At 36.5% G+C, this 20,229-nt stretch overlaps 1 protein-coding gene across 2 annotated transcripts in view; it reads right to left on the reverse strand.

The window, feature by feature from the left end:
• AGMO (alkylglycerol monooxygenase) overlaps nt 1–20,229 on the reverse strand; it is a 384,581-nt gene that overhangs the window by 196,058 nt on the left and 168,294 nt on the right. For both annotated transcript variants that reach the window (XM_030308043.1, XM_030308044.1), the window contains exon 5: nt 14,703–14,806. In XM_030308043.1, the coding sequence (XP_030163903.1) occupies nt 14,703–14,806 (104 nt within the window). The remainder of the gene's footprint in view (nt 1–14,702; nt 14,807–20,229) is intronic.

The following is a 20,229-nucleotide window of genomic DNA, read 5'->3' on the forward strand; positions in this document are numbered from 1 at the left end:
CAAACTGTATTATGGCCCAGCATGCTGAGTAATGAAATGAAATTCTATTTTGAAAAGGTAACTTCATATAAGAAGTTTTCTCTTTCAAATATGGTTTTATGTAGTTGATTGAGAGCACGATATGTCCTAATATTTTTTAAGTGACTAAGGAAGAAGCTATGATATGATGCCATAGTGGAAATAAATTTTAAAGGTCCATATTTCCTAACAGACGGAAATGCCTTTGCCTGAGAAAAACAACTTATGCTTAAACCGCAGAACTGGTTAGAATCAACTAATAGGCACAGTCTGCTATGTTCTGCTAATGACTTTGATCTCCAAGAGTGATTTCATGTTGTAAAAAAAAACATTTAATTAAATGACATGCTAAACAAACAAATAAGAATAAAAAGAATTGTACTTTCACTTTACATTCTGGATTTTCTCGAGTTAATATTTCCAGACAACTAGCTATTTTAAAAAGATTTCTTCTGATTATTACAATTTTATTTCTGTTAAAGCTTTTGTTCTCAATTAGACCAATATCATTTCAACTGTGTTTAGTTTGATTGTGAATTTAAAATTGGACATTTACAAAAACCATTCCCAGTTTTGTTTTGAACCTTAAGTCATGAAAAATCTCAACTGTCATCACAACCAGGATCATTTTTATTATTTATAAATGTATTATTAAAGATGGATTGGATTGGTGAGCAACAAAAGAATATTGGGCTCTTTTTTAAGACATCCATTTTAAGTCTTGAATCTACTGCAGAATCTCTCTGTGATGTTCACAAAGTTCTTAACCTCTTTATACTTTAATTTTCTCATTCAAATGGTGAAGGAGAAAACCATTTGAAACTTAGCCATCCTTTTGGTTTCAAAAGATTTATGATAGTCTTTTTTGACTTATTAAAATATATTCAAATAGATCTCTTACAGTAGGTTAATAAAAAAATTTTGAAACACATATATAATATATGATTTAAGTATTTTTTTAAAAAAAATAATGTTTATTTACTTTTGAGAGAAAGAGAGAGAGAGAGATAGAGGTGTGAGTGGGGGAGGGGCAGAGAGAGGGAGACACAGAATCCCAAGCAGGCTCCAGACTCAGCTGTCAACACAGAGCCCGCCCACCCCAGGTGCCAAACTCACAGACTGGGAGATCATGACCTGAGCTGAAGTCAGATGCTTAACCAACTGAGCCATCCAAGCGCCCCTATGATTTAAGTATTTTAGGTTAAGGACTATTTTGGAATCTTGGAGTTGTGAATAAAAATGTAAAACAACTTAGGTTGGATGTTTAATAAATAGTTTTATTCAGAAAGAGAGTGCATACCAGGTGAATATTTATCGTCATTATAATTCCCCAAAGTGTGAATAAATAGTCCTTTGAGATAACAGCTGCTGTGGAAAAAGGGATTCTAGGATCAAATAAGTTGTGAAGTGCTGAGTTAAACAAGTTAAATTTGTTTACCACAGAACTTCTCGGAGTCTTTACCATGCTAATGTGAATCACAAGTGTGTTAGCCCATTAAATACTTCTCTTGTTTATTTATTGAGAGAGAGAGGAGAGAGAGAGAGAGGGAGAGGAAAAAGGAGAGAGAGAGAGGAAAGAGGAGAGAGAAAGGAAAGAGGAGAGAGAGAGAGGAAAGAGGAGAGAGGGTGGAGAGAGACAAAGAGACAGAGAGAATGTGAGCAGGGGAGGGGCAGAGAAAGGTGGAGAGAGACAGAGAATCCCAAGCAGGCTTCACACTGTCAGCACAGAGCACAACGGAGGCTCCATGTCAAGAAATATGAGATCACGACCTAAGCTGAAATCAAGAGTGGGACGCTTAACCACCGACTGAGCCTCCCAGGTTGCCCCATTGAATACTTTCTCAAGGAATTTCCCACAGGATTAGATTTCCTAAAAATACATTTGATGAACCAAGGTCTCAAATCTTCCCAATCAGTATATGTAATTATCAGAAAACTGGAAAAATGAGTTCAGCATGAATTCCAAAAAAGGAAACTTCTAATAAGAAATATAAATACATTAGGGCACCTGGGTGGCTAAGTTGGTTGAGCATGCGTGACTTTGGCTCAGGTCATGATCTCACAGTGTATGGGTTCAAGCCTCACTTCAGCCAGGCTCTGTGCTGACAGCTCAGAGCCTGAAGCTTGTTTTGGATTCTGCCCCTCCTCTGCCCCTCCCCTGCTCGCTCTCTCTCTCTCTCTCTCTCTCTCTCAAAAATAAACAAACATAAACAACCAAAAGAAAGAAAGAAAAGAAAGAAAGAAAGAAAGAAAGAAAGAAAGAAAGAAAGAAAGAAAGAAAGAAAGAAAGAAGAAAGAAAGAAAGAAAGAAAGAAAGAAAGAAAAAGAAAAAGAAGAAAGGAAGGAAGAAGAAATACAGGACAGGGAGTAAGTCTCATGAACCACATGAAAGTTAATTTCGTTCTAATTTCTAAAATGAAAGCAGCCTAGCAAATGTCCAGGTCTGAAATCCCTCCCTCATCTTCTGTACCTCACATCTTCACATTCCCAAATCCTCTGTAGTTTTTAAAACCAGCTTAAGTGTCAGTTCCATCGTAAAGCCTGAAATGATACTAATTTAGGAGAAGAAATTTCTCCTTCCTCAAAGTTAAACTCTCAGTACCTGGGTCAGGGAACATTATACCATTTACCAAAGAACTCCATTTCTGCCATGCGCTCACCATGTCATTCTGATTCCAAGTCTCTTTAGCTTTAAATTTGATTGTCTACCCTGGGTTATTTTATTACATTTTAATGGAAGTCATATACAACAGGTTTTTTTTTTTTTTTTTTTTTTCAACGTTTATTTATTTTTGGGACAGAGAGAGACAGAGCATGAACGGGGGAGGGGCAGAGAGAGAGGGAGACATAGAATCGGAAACAGGCTCCAGGCTCTGAGCCATCAGCCCAGAGCCCGACGCGGGGCTCGAACTCACGGACCGCGAGATCGTGACCTGGCTGAAGTCGGACGCTTAACCGACTGCGCCACCCAGGCGCCCCCATATACAACAGGTTCTTAAAGGAGAAAAATAACCCACACTTATGTGTGTGTGGAAAGAATGAGGATAGTCCTACAGTTGACCTTTGGTTACTGGATGGAAAATGAGTGGGTTTTATTCTGCTCATCACGTGAACAGAGCAGCCTGGAAATGTGTGAAGGGTACCATGAAGTAGGACACTAAGGGGAACTGTAAGTATCTCTGCCTTGCTGAAAGTGTTGGAGAGTGTGTCCAGAGACTGGATTGGACAATGGGGTTCACTGACAGATCTAAGGGAGTCTGTGAACCCCTTTAATGTCACTACAACAAAACATGAGTTTGTGTGCATGGGGGCATATGTAATTTTCTGAAGAAACAATCTATGGCTTTCTTCAGAGAGTCTCTGGTCTATCTCTCTCACCATCACAGCCAAATGAAAGTAAAAACAAATGATAATTAGACGTTAGTCAAAACCAGGAGGCGAGGCATTTAATTCCATTCTAAGGAGACTAGATTTATCCTAGATCGTGAGAGAGCAGTTACATTTTTTTAAGCCTGTGAGAAATATAAAAATAAGTTTGAAATCTAGTTCACTGGCCCAATGGAAAGTCACCCACATTTAACCACAGCAGTAGCCATGGGGATTAAAGGGCATGCAAGAAATCTAAGGCTTTGGTAACTATTTAAACATAGATGAGAGGGACAAAGGAGTATCAGAAGACCTCCAGATTTGTGGCTTGTGTGTGATAACTGCTCACCAAGACAGCAGACAGGAGGAAAAAGAGGTTTATAAAGCTCAACTTAGGGAATGCTGTGTTGAAGTCTTTGAGATATATCCCAAGGAAGCTACTGAGTAAGCAAATATATTCTGCAAATATCAACTGAATTGAAAAATGACACTGGATTGGACAGTGGAGAAGTAGGCTTGAAATCCAGACCTCAATAAGTTTAAAAATGATTCAAAGGAGTAGATGAAATAGAGGTAGGGATTATTTACTTCTCTTTTTCAGAAAACAAAGAAGGAGAGAGGTGGGGATATACTTTCAGTAGAACATGGATGAGGGAGAAGATTTTATTTATTTTTTTAGTGTGAGAGATATGAATATATTTTTGGTATACTCAGAAGGAGCCAGTTAAGAGGAAGAGGGACACATGCCAAAAGTAGTTGGTCAGACAAAGTCCAGGACAGGAACTCAGACAGGAGCAATGTCACCAATCTGAGAATAGGACCTATTCAAAACAGGTGAACATTTTCTATAAACCTAGAGACAAGAAAGTGTGTGCACTTGTGAATTCACAAATCTTAACAAGTATATCTAAAAGAAAGTAGAGTGAGGGAAAAACAGAAAAACTCACATTCTCTGTGAAGTTTTAAATATGGTCACTGGCTGAAAGCAAGGGGCATCAGTGGAACAGAGACCTTGAGGAGACTGAAGAGTTCTGGAAGGTCTTCTTCCAGGTAAGGAGGAGGCTCATGTTTGGCGCTTGGTGAGCAGCACTCAACTGATAGCTCAGCTCTGTCTGGAAGCCATACGTGGAGGGCAATGAGCTGCCAGCTGGTGCTACAGGGCGCCCACAGGAGCTCAGCAAGCTGGGTGTGGGAATGAAGTACGTGGGAAACCGGATTCAAACACAGCTTGGGGATTTCAGGACAGATGCAACAGAAGGAGGCAGACTGTTTTCCAGAGTCAAAGAAATTACGCATTTCAGGTTGGATGAAGTTGGAAATAAAGTCGTGAGGCATGAAAAACTGCAAGCAAAAGCAAGGGTCAAGAGAGGAGAGCTGTCCACAAGTAAGCTGCTAAATCAAACGGTTAAAGTTAAGTGTATGATTACTTTGAAAGAAATGGAAAAAAAGAAATTGAACTCCAGGATTCATGTCTATCTTATTTTAATAAAGTAGTTTGGATCGCCTGCGTGGCTCAGTCAGTCGAGCATCTGACTTCGGCTCAGGTAATGATCTCATGGTTCGTGGGTTCAAGCCCCGTGTCAGGCTCTGCTGACAGCTCAGAGCCTGGAGCCTGCTTCAGATTCTGCTCTCTGCCCTCCCCTGCTTGCACTCTGTCTCTGCCTCTCAAAAATGAATTAACATAAAAAAATAAAGTAGTTTATTAGTATCTGTACTTCTATAATTGTCATTGATTTTTATAATGCTACTTTAGAGAAAAAAATTTCCTTCATAGTTGATGACTAAAGATTGAATAATCAAGTACACTTGTCCCACATTCCTAAAATCTGGGATTAGTCATGATATAGAACCAAATCTTCTGATTGCAGATAGAGAACACTGATCTCTTTCCTAAAACACATCCACTTAAATTGTATGTATGGAATAAGCACTTGTGTTTCTACAAAGGAAGTCCTATTTTAAATAATCTAGGCCCATCTTTCTGTTTCCATCACTATGCTTTTACCCCTTTTGGCCTTTCCCCATTCCACCTTCTTATACATCCTATATTTCAGCCATACTCAAACTTTATGGGTTGAATCATGTTCCCCCAAAAGATATGTGAGACTTTATCCCCCAGTATATCAGAATGTGACCTTATTTGGAAATAGTTTCTTTACGGAGGTAATCAAGGTAAAATGAGGTAACTAGGGTGGGTTCTAATCTACCATGTCAGGTTTCCTTCTCAGAAGGAAATATGGACACAGAGACAGGCATGCACACAGGAAGAACGCAAGGTGAATATGAAGGCAGAGATCAATGTGATTCATCTCCCTGCCAAGGAACACCGAAAATCACCAGGAAACCACCCTAAAGTGAGAAGACAAGCATGGTACAGATTCTTCCTCACAGCCTTCAGAAGTAATCAACCCTATAGTACCTTGACCTCAGGTTTCGAGCCTTCACAAGTATGACCCAATAGATTTCTAAGCCACCCACTCTTTGCTACTTTGTTAAGTCAGCTCTGGGAAACTAATACATATACCATGCATTTTACTTGCAATTCCCTAGGTTTATTATACTTTTTTCATAATTTTGTGTTTTCAGTGATGTGCTCCTTCTACATTATATTCCATTTACAACCTCATTCTTGGAAAAATTTTATTCTTCTTCCAGACTGAGCTCAGGCATTTTTTCAGTGATGCTCCCCTTGACCCACCATGGTTCTTAAAGCAGACACTTCTATGGGGCGCCTGGGTGGCGCAGTCGGTTAAGCGTCCGACTTCAGCCAGGTCATGATCTCGCGGTCCGTGAGTTCAAGCCCCGCGTCAGGCTCTGGGCTGATGGCTGGGAGCCTGGATCCTGTTTCCGATTCTGCGTCTCCCTCTCTCTCTGTCCCTCCCCCGTTCATGCTCTGTCTCTCTCTGTCCCAAAAATAAATAAAAAACGTTGAAAAAAAAATAAAGCAGACACTTCTCTAAAACCTTAACAATTTGTATTTATAATGGCTATTGCCTTACTGAAATCCCACCAAGGAAAGCAAGCACCTTAAGGACAGAGCTCATGTCTTACTTATATCTCTTCATATGCTCAAACTTTGCCACCATGACCAGCTCTGCCAATCAAGAGTGTATATGAAAAAGAAAAACAAAACAAAAGAAACAAAAAAAGAGTGGATGCACATCTCAAAATCAGAACAATTATACCATGTAGAGGAAGTTGGATAGTTTGGCCAATTTTATATTTTTTAAAGTAACAATGAGATGATGCTGCCTTTTGTAGAGCTCTTCACTATGAGTCTTCTTATTTATCCATGCTAAACCCTAAAATGACTATCAAATTTATGTAAAATGAAACATCAAGTATCAGATAATAATTTTATCTTTACCAAATTTTAAAATGACTTTGGTAAACTACAGAATAATTCCCTTTTCCTGATGCATGCTAGAATCAAGACTCTGAAACTGGTCAAGACACAGAGAGCAAAGGGCTTAATTTATTGAATATGTGGACATGAACTTTGTCTTATATGCTGTCTTTGAATGGTGGTTGAGTGTGGGGAGAAATGCCTTGGAGTTCTGAGGCAAAGTCCTGAGACATGTTTTGTTTCTTTACTGCATGGGGGGTTCAAGGTATGCTTTCCATCTGTAACATATGAGTTATGAGAATTTTATCCCCTGTGTATTTGACTGCATTACATCAAAGTTGTTAGTTTCTTGTGTCTTTATTTCTTCACATTTGTCTTTATATAATTCCAGCTCTCACATATTGAAAAATAGCCTTTGTTTATGAAGTTTGGCAGAAAGTACGATGTAATAAAAGATTTGAGATTTCACTAACAGTTCCTCTGTAGTCTTATATGTAATATAAAAACAATATTATATATGTGAATCATACTGCTATAGTGAATTCCACATACTGCTATAGAGAATTTCCACACTCATCATTTAAGGTAATCTTCAAAATAACAATATAGGAAGCAGAGCAAATATTAATTACCCCATGTCTAAATATTTTTTAATGTTTATTTATTTTTGAGAGAGAGAGAGAGAGAGAATGAGGGCGGGGAGGGGCAGAGAGAGAAACAGACACAGAATCTGAAGCAGTCTCCAGGCTCTAAGCTGTCAGCAATGAACCCACTGTGGGGCTCAAACTCACGAACTGTGAGATCATGACCTGAGTTGAAGTTGGAAGCTCAACCACTGAGCCACCCAGGCACCGCTTAATTACCCTACTTCATGTACAAGATCACTGAAATGCAAACATTAATCAGTTGGTTCAGAGTGGCAAAGCTAGTTAATAACTGAGCTAAGACTGGGACTCAGAATTCCTTATTTCTGGTAAATTGTCCCCTAGTGTTTCTTAGATGTAAACAATATGTATTTTTAAATTATTGTGCTCAAAAATAATATCACCATATATTTACAGATTCCCTAACTTGTGGAAGAAAAGTTTTCATAAATGGATATTATAACTATATTTATTTCCTCTGATGGTGGATAAAATTTACCTCTTTTTAGATTTCTAATAAGCTATATTTTATAAATTCTTATTATATTGATTATAACACTAACCTAAAAATTAAAACAATTTAAATGATTGAGAGATACTACAGAGTTAAAAATAAATTACTCAACCTAGTCATTTAAACTAAGTGCATTTATCCTTTATTGACTATGCTTTTAAGAGAAATATTAAATTCATTAAACGCAGATGTTAGCCTTTCCCATGCTATAGCTTCATATATGAAACAAATATGTCAAAATATATTTTATTTAAAAAAGTAAATAAGTTAATCTCCCTATCTATATTTTTTGGTGATCTTTTAAATACTTAAATTATTTCACTCATTTGACTTACTCTAGTTAATGTAGCAAAATAGTTCCTCTGACACATGTATTTTGACATCCATAAAACTTTTTTTTTTAATTTTGTTCATTCACATAGTATACATTTATTATGCACTGACTGCAACAGGCACTTTAGAGATACTAGGTATATAGCAGTAAAAAATACCTTTTAAAGTTTACAGACTGGCATGAAAGGCAGTAATGCAAATAATAAGTGCTATAATAGAGACATGCAAGGGTTTTATGGACAAAACAAAACAAAACAAAAAACAGCAACCTAGGCAAAGTTAGAAAGGATCTAAGAAAGGAGTGAACTGAATCCTGAAGGATGAAGGAATCAGGGGTAAAGGGGCAAAAATTTTCCAGACAGACATAACTGCATGTGCAATGACATATCAAGACACTACGACATGGTATATTTAGAGAACTGAAAATTAATTGTTCATTGAAGATGAGGTGACAATAAGCGACTGTGGAAGATGAGATTGGAGACAGAAGTGGGACCAGGTTTTGACTCCATCTGCATGTGGTAGGAGTCTGTGAAATTCCTTTCTCAAACCTAGAGAGCAATTTAGCTTGTTCAGAGCTGGCATTCTGGAAAGCTAAGAATGGGTGATGCGTTGAGGGATTAAGAATGAAAAAATAAGGAATTACCTTAGAACCAATTTAAGATAGTATTGGCTGAATCATTGCTCTTTATGATGCTCTAGGGGTCCCAGGAATCAATGGCTATTGCTGCTAGTTCTAAGGGGTTTTGTTTGGTTAGTTGGTTTTTGGTTTTTAAGAGTTGTTATATGATACACAGTGGCTCTATGAGAACATAGGTACGTACATATAATTATATTTTTAATAAACTATTCCATAATAGTTTTATATTGTAAAAGAGTTGCAAAAATAGCACAGTTGTTACATACTCTCCACCAAGCCTCCCTCATTAACACATTACTGAGCTGCGTGGCCACAACTAAGAAACAAATTGGTACAATATTAATTAAACTCCACTAAACTGTACATCTTGCTTAGATTTTACTAGGCTTTTTCTACTTTTTTTTTCTGACTTAATATCTCATCCAGGAGGCAATATTACAAAGTCTTAATATCTTATAGTCTCTTCTGACCTGTGGCAGTTTCTCAAATGTCCCCAGTGTCTCATTTTACACTTTTGAGGAGTACTGGTTAGGTATGTTGTAGAATGTCCTTCAGTTTGGGTTCAACAACGGTCTTTTCTTATGATTACTCTTCGGCTATGGGTTTTGGTGACAAACACCAAAGGGATGAAGAGCCATTCCCTAGGCCATTATTATCACATCTTATCAAAGGGTACATGCTATCAACAAGATATCACCGACAAAATTAACTTTATCTGAGATTTTGTTTGCCAGGTGTCTCCATTTTAAAGTTACCTCCCACCCGTACCTCACCCTTTGTCTCTTTCTCTCTCTCTCTCTCTTTTTTTTTTTGTTTTTGTTTTTGTTTTGGTGTTTTTACTTTTTGTTTGTTTGTAGTTTGTTTGAATATACCTGACACACAATGTCACCTTAGTTTCAAGTATACAACTGAGTCATTCAACAAGTTTATACATTATGCTATGCTCATCACAAGTGTAGCTACCATCTGTCCCATTACATTCCATGTCCATTATTAATTCTCTATTCATTGTATAGGAAGTCCTCAGTACAGTCTGAACTCAAAAGGTCTGGGTAAGGGAGACATTAAGCACCATTTCCTAGAGGCAGGGGGTGGGGGGGTAGATGTATCTATGTATATCATCTGTGATTCTTTTGGAATTCTTTAAAGGAACGTGTCTCCCATATATTTGTCCCCATTTATCTAGTTATTCCATCATTTATCTATATCAGTATGGGCTGATTTCAAAGATATTTATTTTATACTTTGGATTCTAACTCTATACTCCATTATATATTTTACTGTTCAAGTTGTTCCAGATTTTGGCCATGAGGTGTTCCTTCAAGATGGTTCCTATAACCCTTTGGCATAACCCATTTAATTTTTCTAGCACTTTTCTAGCTATGTTTTGAATATAAACTGTAGCATTCAGGTATTTTATCCAAATAAAGATGGAAGAAAATGAAGTGCTTTCTTGACATCGTTGTCTGTGAAATAATATCCATGGATCTAGACACATTTTATTATTTGAGGAGACTATCATGTTTAAGCCATTGTATCAATTAGGATATGTAGTAAGAGATGGAAGTAGCAGGCAAAATCGCGTATTTCAGTGTGTAGTAAATAAGGTTCCCTTAAAATGGCCTCCATCCATCGCAGTTCTTTTTGGATGAGCAATGGTAAATCTGAGGTTAAAAATGGCTTTTAACAGGGGCGCCTGGGTGGCGCAGTCGGTTAAGCGTCCGACTTCAGCCAGGTCACGATCTCGTGGTCCGTGAGTTCGAGCCCCGCGTCAGGCTCTGGGCTGATGGCTCAGAGCCTGGAGCCTGTTTCCGATTCTGTGTCTCCCTCTCTCTCTGCCCCTCCCCCGTTCATGCTCTGTGTCTCTCTGTCCCAAAAATAAATAAACGTTGAAAAAAAAAATAAAAAAAAATGGCTTTTAACAAAGTGCAAAAAGTACAGCTAGAAATTCTTGAAAGTTGAATTCTCATCTTTAACTATTTTAAATGACAGAAGTGTCACCCTAACTTTTGTAGTAATGTAAACGAAAAGCACTCTAAGAATAACTATGCTTTACATTTCACAAATTAATCTTCTCTTCAAAGACATTTATTACTTGTTCTAAAATATGTTGTTACCTTAGTAACTACCAAGTTACCTGCTGTATGCAGCAGCACTAATGAGAAGAATGTTACAAAAGACTCAAAGAAAATGAAAAAAAAAAAAAAAACAAGTAGTGGTATTCTTTGATTTTAATGTCTAGAAAGACCTCCTACACATCGTTGACCATCACAGACCCTTAAACCATCTATGCTATCTTCTAACATACCTACAAACGCTAGACAAAACTCCAATCTGATTCACAATCTCTGCCTTTCATTTCCCACGTGGCAAATCCTCCAGCTTACTCCCCTCCCCCAAGTTAGCAGCTTCTGATGCATTCCCAAAGCTCATTTCCCCCCTCAGCATATTTTGTGTCCTTGGCAAGATGATATGAGGTTGTAAAAGGGATTTATACTGGCAATAAATAGGTGTGAACCTGTATTTTACTTAGGCTTTCACTAATCTGTAGCTTTGAATGCATTGACTTAATAAGGGGAATGTCGCAAATGAAACTAGGGTAAAGATTACCATAAACTTGGAGCCAAATGTTGGATTCAGATTCCAACCAGCAATGTTCAATACTGTATGAGGTAGTGGGCTCCTCTGAGATTCATTTTGTAGCTTTTAAAACAGATGATTTAAATATATTGTCTCCCAGATCTCTTCTAGTTCTGAAATCTATGGTGCTCTGATAAAAAGTCTCCTTTGATAATTCCTCAGATAATCAATTTAACCACTGCATTAATTTCCTGGACTAACTTCAAATTCAGCTACATCTTTTCTTGGAGGCATTATCTCCCCAAATGTAAACACTGGAGGCTTGACTTATCTTTATGCAAAGGGAAATATATAACTCAAGAGAGAATAAAGATTTTTGAGATCATTGTTTTAATCAGGCACATGTTTAGCCTATGTATAGGCTAATATGTTTATGTATAGGCTATGTTTAGCCTATGTACAGGATAATAAACATTTGCATTATGAAGCTATTTCTTAAGAAGGGAGGATAGTCAGTATCCCTCGCCTCCATCAGAGGCCTGTTCCTTTTATTCACTGGAGCCCTAGACCAGTCTTGAGCTATCCAACTGTGACATAGGTCATAATTTCTTTCACAATGAATCATTCAGAGTTCCAGCACAAACTGTAAGGATATGGAAAAGATATATGCTCTTTCTTTTCCACCTATGTTGGGTACAGCATGTTATAGATTGAATTGTGTCCCCCACAAAATTCATGGGTTGAAATCCTATCCCCTACCTCAGAATGTGATCTTATTTGTAAATACAGCCCTTACAGATATAATTAGTTAAGATGTGCTCATGATGGAGTAGGTGGGGCTTAATCCAATATGACTTGTGTCCTTATATAAAAAGAAAAGGAGAAATCTCGATATAGACAGGGAGACCCCCATATGAAGACTAGCCTTATGCTCCCAAATGTCAAGGAACTATCAGAATCTAAAAAATTCAGAGACAGTAGTAGAACATATCCTTCCTTAGAGTCTTCAGGGAAGGGACCATGGCCCTGCCAACACCTTGATTTCAGACTTCTGGCTTCTAAAACTATGACACAACAGGTTTCTGATGTTCTAAGCTACTAAGCCTGTGAGACTTTATCATGACAGCCATAGGAAATTAATACACACAGTAACACAGATGTGTGATGTAGGGGGTGGGACCTGGATTTCTTTTAATATCTCTTTCAGCAAATGTATTTGTACCATCAGTGACTTATAGATTTGTTTTGCCTATGCTGCTGTTTGGATTAAAACACAGGCCAGTATATATATTTTTATGAGGCATCTGGTTTCAAATATGGGACTTTGTCACGTACTAGCTGTGTAATTAACCTCACTGATCTTTGGTTCCCTGATAATAGTAACACTTGATCTAGCATAGTAATGTAAGTGAAAAACAATATAGAGGCAAATAAAAGAGTATTTGGTGTGGAGGATAAGATCAGGGACCCTGCAGCCAGTTGAAATGAACTCAGTTGAATGAGTTCAAATTCAACTCTCCCTTTTACTAGTTTTATAACTGAACTATGGACTCAGTTTCATCATTTTAAAATGAGCATTATGTTAGTACCTGTCTCATAAAGTTGCCATGAAGATCAAAAAGTTAATGCATAAAGAAATCTTAGAAGATTGTCTGGAACACAGAAAGTATTCAATAAATGGTATGTAAAAGTGCCTTGCAAACTATAAAGAACCATACAAGTGCTGTAACATTATAAGTTATAGTTAATAAATAGCTAGCTTATTGATGAATGCACTTACACAGTGATAACACTTTCTCCTTTTTTAAAAACTTTTTAATGTTTATTTATTTTTGAGAGAGACAGTGTCAGAGTGTGAGTGGGCAAGGAGCAGAGAGAGGGAGGCACAGAATCTGAACCAGGCTCTAGGTTACTAGCTGTCAGCACAGAGCCCGATGTGGGGCTCCAACCCAAGAACCCTGAGATCATGACCTGAGCTGAAGTCTGACACTTAATGGACTGAGCCACTCAGGTGCTCCTCTCCTTTTTTTAAAGTGGTATCTATACCCAATGAGTGCTCGAACTCAAGACCTTGAAATCAAGAGTCAGACGCTCTACCGACTGAGCCAGACAGGTGTGTTGCTAACTCTGACCTTTTATTTATGTCAGTATGCCTCTTAGCAGCAGTCATTTGGATAGCTATGGAGACATAAAGAGTGACAATCACAGATGAGGGCTATTACCAAGTGGGTCAAGTATGCCCAGGGAATCAGAAGAAACTTCAAAATAGAGGCTATTTCTGGTTTTCATTAGTCTGCTCATTTCCTTGGGTAAAAATATTTTAGAACCAAAATTTTTATTGAGCATCATATTAACTGCTCTAATATGTATATAAAAAGCAAAGAATTTACATAGATTTCACTTGGGCACGGAGAAATGGGAACTGAATTTTTTAAAACTGCTTTTAAAAGTTTCTAATGAAATCTTGGGGCGCCTTAGTGGCTCAGTTAGTTAGGCAGCTGACTCTTGATTTCAGCTCAGATCATGATTCATCGTTCATGGGATTGAGCCCTGGGTCAGGCTCCATGCTGACAGTGTGAAGCCTGATTGGGATTCTCTCTTTTCCTCTCTCTCTGCCCCTCTCCTGCTCACTCTCACTCTCTCTCTAACTAAATAAATAAACTTAAAAAAAAGTTTCTCGTGAAATCTTTGCATATATGTGAATTAAGATACATTGCCTATATATCACTGTCTTTAGTTATAGTAAATAAAAAAAGTAGACAGCCAATCTCCCACCTTGCTGTATACCTCAAGGTGAAATTGTGTTTTTGTTGTTGTTGTTATTGTTTTGCTTTGTTTTGTTTTATCAAATAAAAGACTACCATTGCAAAATACCACTTGCTTCATTTGTTTCTTGCCTTATGAAAGGAGACAAAAGCATTAATAAAACACTTTATTTTAGATTACTTGGAAGAAATGGAAACAATTGAGACTTTAAAAAAATGTATTATGGGGTGGCTGAATGGCTCAGTCGGTTGAGCATCTGACTTCAGCTCAGGTCATGATCTCATAGTTCGTGAGTTCAAGCCCTATGTCAGGCTTTGTGCTGACAGCTCAGAGCCTGGAGCCTGCATAAGATTCTGTGTCTGTCTCTCTCTGTTTGCCCCTCCCACACTTGCACTCTGTCTCTTGCTCTGTCTCAAAAATAAACACTAAATTTTTTTAATTAAAAAATTAAAAATGTATTATATTATTATATGCATTCAATTTTATACAACTTACCCAGGAAGTATATATTTGGAAAACAGATTGCCTCAGTGCTGTGGATAAGTTGTAGTCTTCAGAACTGTGGTGGGTTTGGTGTCCAGCCCACATAATATTAACCTCTGCAAAACACATAATTTGAAATGAGCCATGAGAATAAGAACAAAGCAACTTACATTTTCAGTTATGTACGCTGCTCTTGTTAAGTGAGGAAGAAAAATCTGGAACATCTCTGAAAAACCTAGCCAATATAATTATAATTAAAATAAGCTGCTTCAAATGACTCTTGGAAACAGTGAGGGTACAAATTACAAACAAATAAGAAAACTGAAACATAGCCAATAAGTATGGATAGTGTATGTGAAATAATGCAATGCCTCCAGCAAGCTGAAATGACTTCCAAAATTTATACTTGCTAATGTATTATTATAATATGACAAATCATAAAAGCTAACCGTCAGTGTTGTAACAATGCAGTCAATGGATAGTGATGATTTTTCAGTATGTGATAATATACTTATAATTAAAGAAGAATAATGTAATGGGAGAAACTGGTATAAATTTTGGAATGAAATAGTAAATAAAATTTCTTCCTGATGGCTTTTTAAATGTCTCAAAATCTGTCTATTGGAATAAAAGGCAGAGCAGAGTAATACTTGGTCCTAAGATCTAACAATTCATTTTTATTTATAGAAATATATTAGTTAACATATAGCTTTTCCAATACCTTACAAATATCCAGTATCTTACACTATCATTTTTAAAATTTCCATACATAATTGCTGTTTCATCCTTATAATAAAAAATTAAATGTAAGTTGTATATTTTCATCAAGTATTATGCAGACTATTCACATACAGCCTTGCAATTCATTTACATCCCAAACGGATAGTTCCTTGTTTTTTTCCTACAACAATATGTCACTCTAGTGACCTACTTAGTATACAGAATAGGACAATCACACATTTTTCACTCTGTGCATATTTTTTATTTCCTATAATAATTACAGATACCACATTATAGTCTATTCAGTTAAAAGAAAGTATGTTCTAAGCTAAACTAACTATAATTAAGTTTTTTGCTACAAAAATAGGAGATAGGAGGTATAAGAGACAAAATTAACCATGTGATATGACCACTGTATCCATGCCAGTATATATTAGAAATTAAATCCTTTAGTCTTGTACACATGGGGACCAAACAGACTAAGAATGGAAATATTGGGTATGGATGTTTACAGTTGCCCTATACTAGAAGTTAAAATACCTGGCATGTGGCAAAATAATTTGTTAGAAGATTTTATATATATCTATATCTATATCTATATCTATATCTATATCTATATCTATATCTATATCTATATCTATATCTATATCTCCCTCCCTCACCAATCTGGGTGGACTTCTCTGCTTCTCATTTAGGAAATGAAAAATCTCTGGACAATCTATATAGAGTTACCAAACAAAATTGTAAAAGAATTTTTGGTAAATAAATGACAGCTCAGATTTAAGAAGGACTTAACTCTCTGAAAATGGAAAGATTATGAACAGAATTATGAATACAATTCTCCATCAGAAGTCATTACTATTAAAGTTATATACTTTCGGGGGGGCAAGTATTTTCATAAACCGTAGGTTTATGTGTAACTTAGGTCCTGATTGGTTGACATTTTTTAAGTGTATTTATTTATTTTGAGAGAGAGCAACAGAGCACATGAGTGGGGGCAGAGGGAGAGGGAGAGAGAGAGAGAGAGAGAGAGAGAGAATCCCAAAGAAACTCCGTGATGTTAGTGCAGAGCCCAATGCAGGCCTCAAATCCATGAATCCTAAAATTTTGACCTGAGCCTAAGTCAAGACCCTGATGCTTAAGTGACTGAGCCACCCAGGCACCCCTGATTGGTTGACATTTTAATCATTCCTAGTAATTACCCTGTATGTCTATCCAACCAATTAAGGAAATTGCTCTTATGCAAATGAAAACTATTTCATCATAATGACCCCAAACTTCCCAAGCATAATCCTTGAAATAACCTAGAATCTTAATCTCTTGCTTATTGACTAGTTATACACTTCAAATAAGAAATTTACAAAGAATCCTGTGGCACTTGATATCTTCAAATGTTGTGTGAAAGATTATTGAGAGGTAATAAACTTGATGAATCTACTAAGCCTTTTAAAACTCCTTGTAGAGTTAGGCTCTAAAATAATCCAAACACCATTTTCTCTTTAGAACATAACCATTATTAAACATTTTGGAACCTATTACTTAAAAACTTTGTTACAAAAAAATCATTGTCCATTTTGTTGGACTTGTTGGGATTTACTTTAAAAACTCATCATAATGCATGCATGTTATGAATTCAGAAGGGGATGAGCTAATCAGATGAGGCCCAATTAGAGAGTAATAGGATATATTTAAACTATTTCCTATAACTTCCACAGAAGCTAAATGGTGGAACAAAGAATCCACAAAGGTGGAGGTTAAAGACCTATCTCTTTGGTTGTTTTAAAAGCATTTACTTCCTATCACAAACTGTGTGTAACACAAGACTTCGTTCAATGAAGTACAGCTGTATAAACAGGGTACAGTAACTGGATCTTACTGCCTTACCTCTGTCACTTTTCAGAACTAGGAAAAACAAGAAAAAAATATAAGATTTTTTCCCACAGTTTATATGCACCTTACTTGAAGTAAATCATTTAGAAAGTGGTTATAAAAATGCGTTTTATGGAAAATTATTTCAGTAGTTCTTTTATAAGCAAAATAACAGATTAATAGTACACTTTCAAATATGTTCATTTTCACTAATATGTGAATTGATGAATTATCTGTTCTAAGGAATAAAAACAAATATTAAAGAGGAAAGATGATATTTTAAGAATAAACTTCTTTCTATCAATGAACTAACGTAATTGTAAGTTATAGTCCATAACAATTTTCTTTTCCTATTAGCGAATTACTGATTATACAAGCATACAGGATGTTGTTATGGCTTTTCAATAATATAGCTAGAAACATTATGTTACTTTCCAGTATTAAAATACAGACTTGTATAAATATATTTTATTAATACATTGATCAATCATTTGATTTGGCCAAAAGCTAATGCAATATGTGTGTTTATGTGTATGTTATATTCTTGAGTTTGTTAACATTTTTTTTAATTGAAGTATAGCTTACATATGGTGAAACCCATCCCTTTTAGTACTCGGTAATATGAGTTTTTACCAAGCAAATACAGCTGTGTAATCGCAATCAAGATACAGGACAGTTCTGACCAACCCAAAAAATTCCTCATTGCATTTTGTGCTTGTGGCAAGTAAACTCGAACATGGCTCCCTGATCAGATGATGATATTCTGAACTGTGAACTGATAACATAATGGGATGAAACTCTTGGGACCTTGGGGAAGGTGAGGGTGTTTTGAATTCAGGAAAAAAATGAATCACTGGGATCTAGAAGGCTGTCTATGGGAGGTAGCCTCTCAGAGAGCCCCCAGTGATCCTTGCCCTTGTGGATGTTCATCCCTTGTATAATCCCTCCCATTGAGTGTGGGCTGGATTTAATAATTCCCTTCTAATGAATATAATTTTGGCAAAGGTGATGGGATGTCAATTGTGATATTAGGTTGTAAAAAGACAGAGGCTTACATCTCGAGGGCTCTTATATTCTCAAATTCTCTAAGGGAAGTCAGTCACCATGTTGTGAACTGCCTTTTTGAAAAGCACATATGGTAGGGAATCAGGAGAGGCCCCAAGCTAACCAGTGAGGAACTAAGCACCTCAGCTCAAACTCCACAAGGAATTGAATCCTGCCAACGACCATGTAAGTAAATTTGGAAGCAGATCTTCCCCCAGCTGATCCTTCATGAAACATTGCAGCTAGCAGACAGTTTAACTGCTTAACTACAACCTCGTGAAAGACCTTGAGCCAGAAGCACTCAACTAATAAACTGTGCCCAGATTCCAGACCCACAGAGACTGTGAGCTAAGCCACTAATGTGTTACAAAGAAGTGGATAATATAGTGGTCAATCCCCTAGGCCTCATTCTCCCAGTCTTTCATATCCACTGATTTGAATTCTTTACTATAGTTTTGCTTTTTGAGAATGTCATATAAATAAATTACATAGTATTTAGCGTTTTGAGTCTGGTTTCTTTTACTAAGCAGAATGCATTACCGACTTCTCCATTTTATCTGTACTTTGTTTTTCCTTTTTTTTGCTGAGTAGTATTCCATTTTAATGGTTGAATCAAAATTTTTGTTTTGTTTTTATTCATTCACTAGTTGAAGAACATTTTAGTTGCTTCCAGTTTGGGGCAATTACAAATAAAGCATCCATAAACATTCTAATATAGTTTTTTTCTCTGAACCTAAGTTTCATTTCACTTGGGCAAATACTCAGGAGTGAGATTACTGAGCTGTATAGTATATTTACATTTAGGTTGTAAAGAAACAATCAAACCATTTTCCAGTGGCTGTGCATTTTCTTGTACTACCACCAGCAGTGTATGAGAATTACATTTTCTCTACATGTCTAGCAACCCTTGGCATTATTAATTTTGTTTTTAATTTATTTGTTTCTTTTTTTTTCAATATATGAAATTTATTGTCAAATTGGTTTCCATACAACACCCAGTGCTCATCCCAAAAGGTGCCCTCCTCAATACCCATCACCCACCCTCCCTTCCCTCCCACCCCCCATCAACCCTCAGTTTGTTCTCAGTTTTTAAGAGTCTCTTAGGCTTTGGCTCTCTCCCACTCTAACCTCTTTTTTTTTGTTTTCCTTCCCCTCCCCTATGGGTTTCTGTTAAGTTTCTCAGGATCCACATAAGAGTGAAAACATATGGTATCTGTCTTTCTCTTGTATGGCTTATTTCACTTAGCATCACACTCTCCAGTTCCATCCACGTTGCTACAAAGGGCCATATTTCATTCTTTCTCATTGCCACATAGTACTCCATTGTGTTTCATAGCATTCTAAGACCTATATAATTGTATCACATTGAAGTTTTACTTCCCATTGCCATAATAGCTAATGACTATGATTATCTCTCCATGTGGTTATTTGCCATCTATACATGTTCTTTGAACTATCTAATCAAAATTTGTGCCCCCATTTTAATGGAGTTGTAGTCTTATTATTGAGTTTTCAGAAAACTTATATATTCATTATACAAGTCCTTTTTAGATATGTTATTTGCAAACATTTTCTCCTCCGCTATGGCTTGACTTTTCATTTCTAAGTGTCTTAAGAACATAAGTTTCAATTTTGATGAAACCCAATTTAGATACCTGAGAGTTTTATTAAAATATATTTTTAGCATATATAACAAAGAATGGGGTTACTTCGGAGAAAGTGTTCAGAATGATGAGACATTTGTGTCTATAAGCAAAAGAGTCTATTTTACACATCTAAAATATATCTAAGTAAGTTACTGAAGTGTCTTCTCACCTATGGATGGAGAGAATAACCCTCTTGCCTTTGACAAGAAATCTAACACTATAAAACACACCTTTTCCAATTCTAACCTCTCTTGGAATCA

This window comes from Lynx canadensis, chromosome A2 (genome assembly GCF_007474595.2).
Source record: "Lynx canadensis isolate LIC74 chromosome A2, mLynCan4.pri.v2, whole genome shotgun sequence".
Taxonomy (NCBI): domain Eukaryota; kingdom Metazoa; phylum Chordata; class Mammalia; order Carnivora; family Felidae; genus Lynx; species Lynx canadensis.